The following is a 14,274-nucleotide window of genomic DNA, read 5'->3' as shown; positions in this document are numbered from 1 at the left end:
AGATAACTGAAGTTATTAATTAATTTGGATTACATTTATGCATCCTTTTTTTCCGTTTTTAGGTCCTCTTTTTATATTTTTGGGTCTTTTTATAGGTATTTTGTTGGCAATTTATAGGTCTTCAACTTACGAGCCCTAGTCATTAGTATTAATATATTATTAAACTAACCTAACCGACAGGACAATGGAAGCCAAGGTAGGGAACATCACAAGCTCTGCGCTCCCATTACGAATACCCATAACAGGATAAGGCGAAATGGGATGTCCCGTTTCGCCTTAGAAAGTTAGTGTCACATAAATCATTTGAAATTATATTGGGGGAAGTGAAAACGCAATAAGGCGAAACGGGAGGACACGCTACCGAATGCCGGCCTCACTTCTACCTGCCGAGGTGGGAGATCGTACAACCGGTTGCGGGGTGGCGTGTGGCCAGCACGACGTACCCCCAGTCCTTGCTGTGGGTTTCCATGACCGGGTTACGCTATTAATTCCCAGCTCCCCAATTTTCTCAAGATGGTGGCCGAAATCTGAAGAGAAAAGTCACCAGGAGACTTGAACCTGCGCGCATCCCGTAGCCAGGACCCTTAGGCTCGACGGCCACGGTGAGGGACGGTTGAATTATTTTACTTCAGGGCCTCCCCTCGCCTTGTAATCACGGGGTCATGGTTCGATACCCGCTGGAAGCACGTACTGGATTGGATTCCACTTTGAACTGTAGGTCCAATCCCGGTTAGCCTACCTGTGCATATATGGACTTAAAACAATAAATCAATCAATAATGAAGGGCCACAAACGTAGAATGCCCAGTCCGGGATTCGATTACGAAAATAAATAAATTAACTTGAGAATATGTTTCAGCAGAGAAAATCACAAACCTGGAAATATTGACCTAGAATATCCTCGCCGTCTAGAAAAGGATTGCTCCAACATTTAATGCTACGTATACTTTTTTATAATACTTAGTCATCTTTTTAGGAGGGGCATGTTCCTCTGTGCCCCTCCAGCTAAATCTGAGTTCGATGGAAATCCGCACCACAGCAGGTCAAGAAATAGACCGAAGCTATCTACGCTCTCTCTGACCAGCGGGGATTGACGATCTTAAACAACGCCGACTTCGCAGCGCTTCTCTTTTCTGCGACACTACATAGCGACAGCAGAAGAAACTACTATAGTAGCAGTTATGAAGCATCAACACTTTCCATCACACCCCACCACAGATGTCAATGTCAGAGGAAGAGTTGTCAACAGCATGTCAAGTTTTAGAAAACAAATCATAAATTATTCACGAGATGTCACCACTTTCGCACAAATAACATTATACAATCTGTTCCGTATCATTTAACAAAAATATATCTCTGGAACAAATGGAGATTTTTTTAAAATGGATTTGGAGATGTGGAAATGATGAAGAGTCATGTTTCAACATGTCACTCGCAAAATATTCGTTGACATCCACGTTTTCCTGGTAGACAGTTTATAGGAAACTTATAATTAAGTTGTGCGTAGTTTTTTTCTGTTACTGAAAAGGTTTATATTAAAAAGTTGTATAGTCATCAATAACGGTTATTGTCAATTTGAAATCACCATTTATCCTGTGATGCATAAATCACTATCTAGAACATTCCATGAACTCTACCTTGACAAATTCACGTCTTCTGATTCTGCCTGAAGATGTCCTACCATGTCGCAATCCACTATTAATAAGATGCCTCGAGAACTCTGGTATGCTATTGTTAGACACACTTTTGTACATAGCGGAGAATATTTCAGGAAAGTTCCTATCTGTTTCTAAAGTTTCCGTGCCTCGTTCCTGGGGGACACAGGGCGGAAGTATCTCGGAACTTGAAGATAAACTTCTAGGAATTCAATTAACTTCGTATTTTTATTTCGTTCTGTCATTCTTTGGAAATAATATGCTTGTTCGCGGTTCTTGGGACACTTTCTTTATGCAAAGGCGGGCGGTGATTTAATTTAAACGTTAATTACATTCTGATTTAATTGCTGGAACTATTTTCACCTCGGAGGGCAAAATATCTTGCAGGCAATTTCTGACATAAAGGTCTTAAGGAAGTTAGAGTTTCTGTTCAGAGATGGCGCTGAATGTTCCAGGTTGACAAAACAAATTATAATTAGGCTTTTGCTTGTTTCTTTGCGTAAGACTCCTTTGATAAAAACCAACCTCACTGTGCCGAGACAACATTAGGCTGTTTTCCACTTATATTTTGAACGCATGGGACTGATATTTTACATATATTAAAGTGTTCACATCAAACTTGTAAGCAGGTTAGGCGGACGTTAAGTTTGAACTTGGCAATATAAATCTGGCCATGTTTCCGGTGTTATTAGTTCGATAGCTCTTTTCATGTACGAGTTTGGGTTTCTTAGAATGTAGTGTTTCTAAATTACGTGTAAATATTAGCAAACATTTAACGACCTAAGTTCTATGGCACTTAGAACCTCAAGACAATAGTTTAGTATACTGATTAGATTTGCCCTCCAGTGGCGCAACAGCAGGGGAGCATTGCCCCCCCCCCCCCCCGCAACCTTCGACGGAAATCAATTCTACGGGGGCAAACGTTGATGGCCAAGGGCACTTGCACAGAGGAGCAATTGCCTCCCTCGATTTCAAATCTGATGCAAATAAAAATACATTTCGTAAAATTTTCTTGCTCACTTCGCCCGCAATGTCATAGTTTTCTGTGATATATTTCAATAATATGGGTTGTGTTAAACTTTCAATACGTACACAATTTAGTGTTAGTATGTTGCATATGTGCAAAACATATCTTGTACATGAAAGTTACAAAAAGAATTATCTTCGGATTGTATGTATCATTCATTTTCTGACATTCAAAAGTACACTTTGTGTGTTTCTTTTCCATTATTAGCTAATGTGAAATCGATTGTTCCAAACAAATGCTTTAGCACCGACTTCTGCCCCCTTTTTGAGTAATTTATGAGGATAATAACGTCTTTGATACTACTACTACTACTACTACCACTAGTAGTAATAATAATGTCATTATTGTTATTGTTATTATTGGTACTTTTGTTCTGGTACTTGACCCCCCAGACAAAAATTCGTGGTTCCGCCTCTGTAGCCCCCAAAAAGTACCTCCCAAAATGCAACCACAATTATGCAACTGAGTGGGCATGTTCCCCAAAGCAAAACGCTTAATTCTCACAGTGCCTAGCGAAACACTTGACAGGTTCAATTACCCCCCCCCCCCCTCGTTTCGTAATTCTACTTGCTGAAAGTATACCCATATTTAAAAGCCATGATTTTAGTTTTTTAATGTTAAGTCCTTTTATAATTTTTGCATCCCTCGTAAATACTATTCAGTTCCCTTTCTAGCCCTTCTATTGTCTCCTACTTGATAACTATATCGTCCGCATACAGGTATCTTTAGCTCCCCTATAGATGGGGTTCCGAAATTCAGGTGATGACCTGGGAATCTCCTCTGAATATAGAAAAGCCCACTTCGAAAATTACAATAACCTGGCAGAACATTCGCACAGTAGCTAAGAAAATTTGCAACCATGATCACTGATTCAGTATAATTAAAAGTCAAAATAATGAAAGGATTTACCAAATATCGTCGGTTTTGATAACTGCTAACTCGTAACATGTGATAAAATTCCATTGCATTAAAACTCAGCAATGGACACGTGTACGTACAGTGCCTGAGCTGGTGCGACGTGATCTGCTATTCTTGTAACCATTGGCGTCGATTAGAAGGTGCAAGAGGGTAGTTTCCCCTTCACTTCTTGCAATTTATTGCCCCCGCACTATGAGCTCTTAATGCTAAGTCTTGTCTACCAAGAAAAAAAAATCCTTGCTCCCCCCCTTCCTTTCTCAGTTTTGACACCCCTAGCCGCTACTGGTTGTAGCGAATTTCCACTTCGTGCAGCTATTTTATGTATTTTCTACTCTAACGGCGGGCGCTCTATATGCTGGCAAGGGAAGTGGGGAGCGGGGAATACTCAGCAGACCAACCAGACAACAGCGGTGGCGCCGAGAGATTCGCCGTGGCGGAAATAAGTACTACGTGAACCTCGTTCTACAGGCTGCTGCATTTCTTATCGTGCTGGATTGGTCGCTTGCCATCTACCGCCAAAAGACTGGAAAGGACCTATAGTCAGTCAACAATTTGCTGTGAACTGTGGTGACGTCTTATCGAAATTTACACTGAGGTAAGGGATAATTTAAGAATGTTAGTATTGTTTTTATTAGTAGTATAATTTGATGCCTGTAAGCAGTGGCGCCAATTAGGGGGAGGCGAGGGGGCAGTTATCTCCTAACTTTTTACCACTTTACCCCTGCACTATGCTAAACCTTATAGAACAAGGAAAATAAACTGTCTTTGACCCCCTACCAGTTTTTGCTCCTTGCCCTCCTAGCTTTGGAACCCAATCGCCACTACTGCCTATAACATCTCCCCCCGGAGGAAAGTAGCAAGATTTAACATTATTCTTGTTCGTGAGCCATCAATCTGTGAATAGAGAGAATAAAATTGGCGACAGGATTTTACATCCTTGGTTTTTTAATCCAGTATGATACTCTGTCCTATTTAAGCATAAAGTGCACGTGCACTTAAGTACTTAAAGTATTGACACTGAATTTTGAATTTTTGTTCCTCTTTTGCAGGTGTCCAGTTCGGAGTACTTTAGCGTCAGCTTCGAATGCTTAGAAGATGCAGGGCCGGAGGAATTCGTCCCAGCCACAAGGAACACCTGTCTAGCGTAAGTACATTGATTTTTACAATCTCTCTCTCTTTCCAATTAAATTTTCTTTGGCAAAAGCCGCCCTGCTCAGTACGGGTGGGACCAGCGAAAGCGGGGCAACTCCGTTTATAGTCTAATAACGTTGTGAAGATCTCAAGTTTGTAATTTTGTCACACAGATGGCAGGACAAGAGTGTTAACTTCTTTAGCTACAAAATATCATAAAAAAGCCAGAATTCTATTGTTAATTCACAAGCTTTATGCACGAAAATTTAGTTCTTAAACGTACTGTAAAATTTAGACCCATGTTTACAACGGATAATAGTAATTTACAGCGAAATGAAACAATCGTAGATAAATATACGTATTTTCCATTATATGTATCAAAAGTTTTGCTGGATTTCTTGTATTTGTGAGAAGTTATAGGATTGAAACTTTTGAGCAGCATGGGTTTTGTGGTCTGTGCTACAAGTACGAAGTCAGCGCAAGCAAATTGGCATGACCTGCCAGATTTCTGACGTCAGTTTCTTCAGAGTTTTTTGCATGAACTGGGCTTCACGGAACCGCATTATGAGTCATTTTGGTAACTGGTACAATTTCGTTACAGGGATCACATTCTTACGTGAAAATTTTCTGCGGAACAACTGTTAACGGAATTCCAATAGAAATTCTCAAAGGTCACGTGCATTTGTGTCTCAATGCGCTGACATGCTAGAAAAAAGTCACCAATATATGGAATGTGCTCACATATTTGCTAAGAACGCAAAATAATTTCCAATAATTTTATTCACTTCACTGAGAAGTAGGCGTTGTAAGTTGAAAAACTAATTTATATTATATATATATATATATACACACACACACACACACACACACACACGCACATATACATACACCGCCGTACGCATGTTTTTTTTCAGAGCGGGCTGGAACTGTAAATGTGTTGCGTTGTAGGGATGCACAATGAAATATTTCCGAATTACCATTTTTAATCTTCGTTTTAAAAGTTGTTCAAAGACAAAAATGGTAATCGGGGATAAGGAGTGTTGCACTTACCACTTTGCTTTTCTACGAGTTTTTTGAAGCTTTCATTTGAAAATCTTAGTTTTTTTTCAAAATTTCGAGAGGGGCTGTAGCCCCATCAGCTCCTACCTGCGTACGCCATTGTGTGTGTGTGTGTGTGTCAAATGTTTAACCAACTCATATCTTTGAATTTATTGTTGCATTGCTCCGTTATAATGAATACTGTTTCGTATCTTTGAGTCTGTTAGGAATTTTCCTTTTGCTCCTCATGCCGTTAGCAAAAACAAAACTTACTGTTTTACCTTAATAAACTATTTATTCTTCATAAACGTACTTAACAGCAATTTAGAAACTTAAAACTACACATTGGAATTATTCTCGACATTTTATACTACTCTTGTTGCTATCTTCTTTATAGCTTCTTCTTCTTCATTTTCTTTGGCTCACACCGCGTATTTTTGCGATTTCTAGCCAAAGGTGCTGAGTAAAAAGTGTTCCCTGTGCATAGCACCACGCCATGAAGGCGTATAGGGGGTGTGGGGGTAACGCCCGACACTGAGTTCAGGTACTATTATATATGTTCCAAACTGTTAATGAATATGTTGCTAAACACTATTGACTTATTGAGTGCTGTTGTCCATTCCGTTCTTGTGATATGACGACTTTGCAAGGTCTTTTTGGATTTTAATTGTCGTGAGGGTCATGGCTGTTTAGATTGTAAACCTATGTTTTCTAATGTATCCAAATAACTGCAGTACGATAGCTTGTTGATAAATCTCTGTTTTTTAAATTGTGTTGCCAGGTTGGCACATGGAAGGTTGTACTAGTTGCCTGTGACATCATAAATGCAAAATTCGTATCATTCTACTGAATGATGTGATCGAACCAAGCACTCCCAATAGATTAATGGAAATGTAGCTAATCACCATTCATCCTCGTTAATGATGAGACCACTTGTCCTCATGACAAGTTGGATGCTTGGCTGCGAAAGGTACAACTGAAATAGAATACCTAACTATACAACTAGAAACGACAAATAGTCACTCGTTCGATTTTGTGAACTTTTGAACCTAAATCATGCATGTTATGGTTAGGATAGTGACCTGTCTACACTTAGAACAATAATTGTGAATTTAGTAACGTAGAGTAAAATAAAACCGAGTTCTCTGTAGGCTTCGTACCTAGTTCACCTCACTTAGGCTGACTCCTCTCCTTCTCAAAGTGTTCTTTCCTCTCTCCAACCAAACGAAAAAGTGAGTCCCTTGCAAGCCTGTCTGTTCCCCTAAACCCCCTTCCGTGGAGTTTCCTCCACGTTGACACGTGAGTTTTCCTTCCCAGTATTCTCCACAGCTTGCTGCTTGTCAACCTTTTCTCAACCTTGCAGCCTCAATACATCAGGAAGTTTGCTTGATACACGACAGTGCATATTTCACATACCTAAGAGGAATGGACAGCTGGTAACTAACAAGTGAATGACCTGGTCAGTTCGAAGCCTCTAGAGAAACTCTTAATGAAATAAACTATAATCTTAAGATTGATACGAATTAAAGAACAAACACAATATTTCAGCTAAATAACAAAAAGCTACAATGTAATGTCCAAGGTGTTACAATACATTGTAGGATTGTAGCAGTTAAATTTATAACGATCACTTGAGTACCATGCCAGAGGAACTAATAACGTTAAGTGTAGATCAAATTGTGAATACAGAAATTTGAGATCATCCACAAGATTACACCTGTACTCAACCTGTGTGAATTGCATTGCCAAACTTCAGTTTATAGAACGCTGTAACTGGGCACCTGCCTGTTGTGCTGTTAATAAATACAGGACAGAGATTACTTTTGTCAAGGGTTTGTAGCATCAACGAGACAATAACTGAAAAAAATTGTTTTGATGAATACAGCGCACACACTGTAAACGTTTGTCTGTTTTGTATGGCGACACCCTGTTTGTCAGTTTTGTATGGTGACACCCTGTGCATAGATAATGTGGCTTCAATGAGACTAGAGGCTCAGAGCCCAAGAAAAATATAATTTCCCCAAGAGATGATCGTCAAGAAGAATGTTTCATTGTTGCGCGAGCCAACCAATTACAACAGAGCTGGATTCTAACAATCGTGACCTGTCATGCGGATCGTTCCAATTGAGTATTCTTTTTCCCCCGTGGAGACTGGGAGGGGAAGGGTCACGATAGGGCGAAAAGTTCAAACGCCGCCGAGTGACGTTGCTCCCTCTATCGCGTTCGTGATCGATGGATCAAACATGGCGTCCTCCGTATCGCGAAACATACGGATCGGATCCCTTGTAGTACGCGATAGATAAAACAGAGGGCACTGCAGTCGAGGCTGAATACGTTAAGTCTGTGACTGACAGTCCGATATGGTGAATGGGTACTCTGTGGACAATGTTGGAATGGAGTAGTTGTTCACGTATTGATGACGTTGGTGCAGTTTTACACGTTAATCTTCTGGCAGCAACGTTGATATGTTAAAAGAAACTCAGTCGGCACAAAGGGCAATGGAGACTGGAATTTAATCCAATCAGAGCGTCCGAAGCAGAGAGAAAATTTAGCGTCCCGCCCTCCTGAGGCATTGAAACTACAGAAAGTATAATTTTATCCCATCACAAATCTTCTCGCCTTTAACACCTTCACATAATTCAGTAATACGGCATTTAAAATATTAAATTTAAAGCACAATACTTTTATCATATTATGACGTCAATTCTGTTATGACGCAATTCTGTAATACTACCCAATGGCAATGGTTATTGACTAACATGTAAGTTTCTTTCCGGTTGCAAGGAGATTGCTATTCTGATTCAACATACTATATTCAACAAGTTCAAGTTGCTCATAGAAGGAACATTGATATACAATTTAGTTATGTTAATGCACATAATATTAATGTGGGAAATGAACGAATGGACATATATGCTAAGAAAGCCAGAGATTTACAACACATAAGTTTCAACAGATTATGGTACACAGATTTATTACCTCGAGTAAAAAAACAAACTCATGAATCATTGGAAAGACTGGTGCAAGGAACAATTTATGGTAGTTGGTAATACATATATAGCAGATTTTACAAATCAGAATCCATGGTTTCATTCTGATAAACTTATACGGCAAGTCATAGTTTTCATCAATAGATTAAGAACAGGACACGTACGCACACCAGCACACTTATCAAAAATTCATATTGTAACTCAACAAAATTGCAAATGTGGTAATGAAAAACCCGATGCACAACATTTATTCTTAGGATGTCCAATTTTCTTACAACAACGAATCATACTCTACAAAGGATTGACAATTCCAATCCCTATGTCACTCTCTTTCCTTTTATCAGAATTATCTACTCCACTTGTCTGGCTTCTATGCGGATATGCACAAAAATGTACACTTGAAATGTAAAAAGTGACCACAATGAAACAGTGCAAAGATAAAAGTGATTTACTTATATAATTGATTTCAATCTGTGACAATCTAATCTACCGAACCCGGAACAACTACAATAACAAAAACGCTGACCAAAGTCAACAGGATATAAACGTTGATAGGGTCAAATAAAAGAAGAAGAAGAAGCTATTCTGATTTAGATTTGTCGTTCCTGTTTTGTGGGATTTGGACAAGTGTAATTGAAAGAATGTTATTCGAGATTATTATTGTTATTACCTGATTCAGTGTTTTCTTTTTAAGTGTAAATTATGGGGAGCTATGATCAGTGAAGATGAATTTAATGTTGACTGAAAGAAAACAAAAAGTATTGTGGATACTTACATGTAGTATTTCATCCAGTGTCTTAAGGTTTATCCCACGTGTGAGGTAGCTTCAGAGTAGGCTGTTAATATATTGTTTTCCACGAAAGGAGTGAAGGTGAATTTTTAGTGAAGAAAAAACGGGTAACGTAACAATTTGAGCCACGGTCAATCAAATCACTGTAATGTTACTACATTTTGTAAAACGTATTGTTCATTCAGCGTCTGAATTCGTTGTTCAACACATTGTACGCTATTTGTATCTCGGTCTAGTGTCGTTCTTAGCGGGTGCTGTAAGAAGACCCTCATGCATGTTAAAAGTTAATCATTCATATTTGTACTGAGAATGTAAGCCATAACGCTTAAATGTTAATATTTCAGTTGTAATGAGTATTCGGGTAGACGATGTATTTTCTGTCTTCTCTCTCAGTCCGCCAAAGCCTTTCCTTTCCATCTTCTGAAGTTTCTCCTTCATGCAGCGCCCGCCGTGGCACCAAGAACAACGGGAAGTAATTGATCGCGAATCGATTGATCGCGGCAATCGTCGACCTTCGAGAGGTCGATGCAATCACGAGCTTGTTCTCAGCACGCCATGGATTAGATCTTTGCACGAAGGGTAAGATGGTTGTGGATATAGAGGAAGAGAACGAAATGACAGCCTCATATTGCACGCTCCTTCCGACAAAGGAAGGCAACTTTCATTAGTTTGTCATCACTCATCGTCAACTTATTTCGAGATGAAGTTGAGAAAGGTCGTAAAAATGTTTCTCTCGATTAACTTCTGGATATTTAATCAAGTTCTACGAAACTTGTGATGGAAAATGTATTTTTATAATTCTAATCAAAGACGCCTTGTGTACCGATCGGAAAATCATAAACACTAATAAGTGGACAATATTGGTCTCCGATTAGATATTTTTCATTGTTCAAGTATGAATCTAGAGTGTATTTTATCATTTAAAATTGATAATGTTTTATTTTGTGATTTATCATTTAAACATACGTAAGTGTAAACATACACACACACACACATGTATATAATCGAAAAGACCAAAACACGAAAAGGCTGGATATCGTAAAATGTGGACGAGAAACGACTTATATGTAAGGATCCTACTATTCACAGCACATATTTGAATGGATTACTTATGAATTACGTGAAAACAAGTATTAACATTTGACCAAGCAGAGCAAAGCTGGTGGAGAAGTTATAAAATCGCTCAATCATTTATTTTTTCAATTGCACTTAACCTTTTGGATCCCAAGCATCTCGATCGAGATACCTAAAATTAACCCTCACGGTCCCAAGCATCTCGATCGAGACGCTGTGTCAAGGTCGTAGTTTTTACGTTATAACTTTTCTATTTTTGGCTAGAATTTCGTTTTTTTTATATATTGTTCCTAACACATGTATTTAACAGAAATGTTTCTTGCACCTTTTTTTTTCTTCATGAAAATGGAGGTGAAAAGGCAGGAAAAGGGACTTCTCTTTTGCGTCTCTTTTCAAGGGAAAATATAAATTTCAAACATTTCAACAATTTTTTAAAATAATTTTTGGGGGTTTTCTCCCTTCTCCCTCCATATATATGCCAAATTTGTATAAATTTTGCATTTTGTGCATTTTGACATTTTTTCGGGGGCGGGGGGGGGGGGGGGGCAGGGGAAAACGCCATTTTTTTAAGAAAAGTATTTTTGAGGGGATTTCCCACCCTTTCCCCCTCCAATGTACGCCGAATGTGCATAAATTATATATCGTCTGAATCTCTGATTCATTCTGCGTACAACGGTATATCTTTCATATCTCTAGGGCATTTAGTTTCTGAGCTATAGTGCAAGGTACCGCTGCATTTTGAAGCTTGAATCAGTGGCCATTCCTTTCGGGGGTACAACTCAAGTTACATTGGTCATACGACAATGATGCAAATATTTTTCTGTTTCTTACATGCCAGCGATAATTTCTATGTGCATTTTGAACTTTTTATATCCTTTTTTTCGGGGGGCGGGTGGGCGAAACCCCATTTTTAAAAAAGTATTTCCAGGGGATTTCCCCCTTTCCCCCTGCATATATACGCCAAATGTGCATAAATTATATATTGTCTGAATCTGTGATTCATTCTGCGTACAACGGTATATAGTTCATATCTCCAGGACAAATAGTATCTGAGCTAAAGTCATTCCAAGGTACCGCTGCATTTTGAAGCTTGAATCAGTGGCGTGCCGACCATTCCTTTTGGGATGTACAACTCAAGTTACATTGGTCATATGATAATAATACAAATATTCTTGTGTTCCTTACATGTCAGCGATCATTTCCATGTTCATGTCGACACTGTCATGTACTTTTTTCGAGGGGGCGGGAGGGGGGGCGAAACCCCATTTTTTTTTAAAAAAAGTATTTTCAGGGAATTCCCCCATTACCCCTCCATATATACGCCGAATTTGCATAAATTTCATATAGTCTGAATCTCTGGTTCATTCCGCGTACAACGGTATATCACTCATCTCTCTAAGGCAATTAGTCTCCGATCTACACTCATTTAATTGAAACTCTGCATTTTGCTCAAAATCGGCTCGGGACCGTCAGGCTTACTTGTGAAAATGGCCTTGGGAATCAAAAGGTTAAGACAACAACATCGAGACATTTTATTTTAAAATTTACGTATTACGCGTACAGGTTCCATTTCCGATATCAATATCTACATTAATATCTGAGCCTCGTATTGCAGCTAGTGTTGCCCACGGGACGAGACGGGACAGGCTTTTAAAAATTCGAGACGAGACGAGATTGATCATGTGTCCCGAGACAAACGAATATTTTCGAGACGAGACAGCATTTCACAGCATTTCCACGAGACGAGACAGGCCAAAGTCTCGTCTCGTGGGCAACACTAATTTGCAGCTATTTGGATACTTTATAGATTCGCTCGAAAACACTCGTCACCCTCACAATTATTTAGACGTCATACTATAAGACCAGAAAGGACAAAGGCACTCAGTAAGAAGTCAATAGTGTTTCGAAGAAAGTGGACGATCGTAATCATCATGTTGGAACATATATAATTGCTTGTGATGATAGAATCTGAACTCGTCAACTCTGGCTAGAAATCACAAAATTATGCGGTTTTTGCCAACAAAATGACGACGACGGCAAAGCTGGTGGCGCCGCCGCAGTCAAAAAGTAAACTTAATAACTCCCAAGAAGTCAACAAGGTCTCAATAATTTATACTGCTTAGGACAAACATTTTATTTTGTAAATGTTGACAGTGGATCGTTGAACTTAATAGGATTAAAACAAAAGGTAGTTATATCATGTATAAAAGTGTCTTTTTTCCCTTAAAAATACAATTTTAAATAGAGAAGTGAACTTCGTTGTTTAACGTAGCTGCAGGTAAACATGCCAGAATAACGTGCCCTGCGTTTCAGCATCAAGGACGCTGAAGAAAGCTAGGAAAATTAGTGATTAGGAACAGACAAAGGAGATTTGAACGCGTTTCAGGAACATAAAGAAATGTAATTTAGATAATCCCTTTACAAATAAGGCGTAGCATGAATGAGTGGGAGTTGACTTTCCCCCCAAATAAAATTTTCTCAGTGCTACTGCGAAAGCTCTTTATGCAATGTATTTCTGTGGTCGCGTTCGAAGGGGAGTCTACAACCCCCCCCCCCCCCTTTTCTCTCTCTCTCAGAGGTCACGTGTTGTTCTTTCTCTGTTTTTCTTGTGTGGTGGCTGAGAGGGAAAAATCCTCGCTGAATATATTACGTTAGAAGCCATAATGCCCATTTCTACCAACACAAAGGGTGGGAAAATGTGAAGGATATTGTGGGAATGAGTTGCAGGAAAGGATTGAATCCTTTGTATGTTCGCATTATGAACCAGGGACTAGAGGACGAAAGCAGAAATATGCAACGGTTAGAAGAAATTTGGGACTTTAGACATTGTTCCTGCCACCAGTGTAAAACAGCCAAGCAGAGCACGGCATAATTTGCTTCTGGACATTTTTACCGCAACCAGATAGAAAGCACCCAACCATGTAACAGCATAATTTCATTTCTGTCTTGGCAAAAGCAATAAAACAGAGACCAACATGTGACTGCATGCATTGCTACAAAAACCCGGGAATCTGTTTGTAACAGCGGATCAACTTGTGTTTTATAATACAGTGCGTTCAAAAATTCCCCGCACTCTGAGTTTGAGAATTGTTTTGCTATAATCTATTGAACTTGTCAACGTATAGGAATCATACATTTGTTAAATATATCTTGAAATACACAAAAAAATTATTTGTAAACTAAATGTGAGTAATGCTGAGGTCGGTAACACACTGACAAGACGGCAAAGTACTTTCCGCGGGTTGAAATACACAAAAAGAATATTGAAACTGAATTTGAAACAATCATCCATTGCGGTTTTACCTAGTGCCGGATCATCGGGAATAGACTTCCCCATTTCTCCACACTTATCTCATATGACATACTCAAAATATTATTCCATCATAGCGATTCGCTGTGGTCGATCTCCTTTGCAGTGTTGACAAACTGTGATTGTACGTCTCACACCAAGGACTGTAACAGCGGCACTGATCTAAATATAACAGCCCCATCTAGTTGGCTGCACTTTTTGACACTCTTTGCAGTGCAGGCGTATCCTGTGTCAGGGTTTTGCAAGAGTGGTGCTAGGAAATTACGTTCAACCAACTAAACGGAAAGCGGTGTTCAAGTTCAGAATATTCAACAAATGCCTGTCTGCTGCTTTAAACGGTCA

The 14,274-nt window shown here is 39.2% G+C and overlaps 1 protein-coding gene across 5 annotated transcripts in view; it reads left to right on the top strand.

The window, feature by feature from the left end:
• The window catches only part of LOC145981614 (pleckstrin homology domain-containing family G member 5-like), an 838,947-nt gene that overhangs the window by 669,810 nt on the left and 154,863 nt on the right, over positions 1-14,274 (top strand). For all 5 annotated transcript variants that reach the window (XM_083114983.1, XM_083114985.1, XM_083114986.1 and 2 more), the window contains one exon: positions 4,649-4,743. In XM_083114983.1, the coding sequence (XP_082971109.1) occupies positions 4,649-4,743 (95 nt within the window). The remainder of the gene's footprint in view (positions 1-4,648; positions 4,744-14,274) is intronic.

Source organism: Lepisma saccharinum, chromosome 29 (genome assembly GCF_977018435.1).
Source record: "Lepisma saccharinum chromosome 29, izLepSacc3.1, whole genome shotgun sequence".
NCBI lineage: Eukaryota > Metazoa > Arthropoda > Insecta > Zygentoma > Lepismatidae > Lepisma > Lepisma saccharinum.
This window is presented reverse-complemented; position numbering and strand designations above follow the sequence as displayed.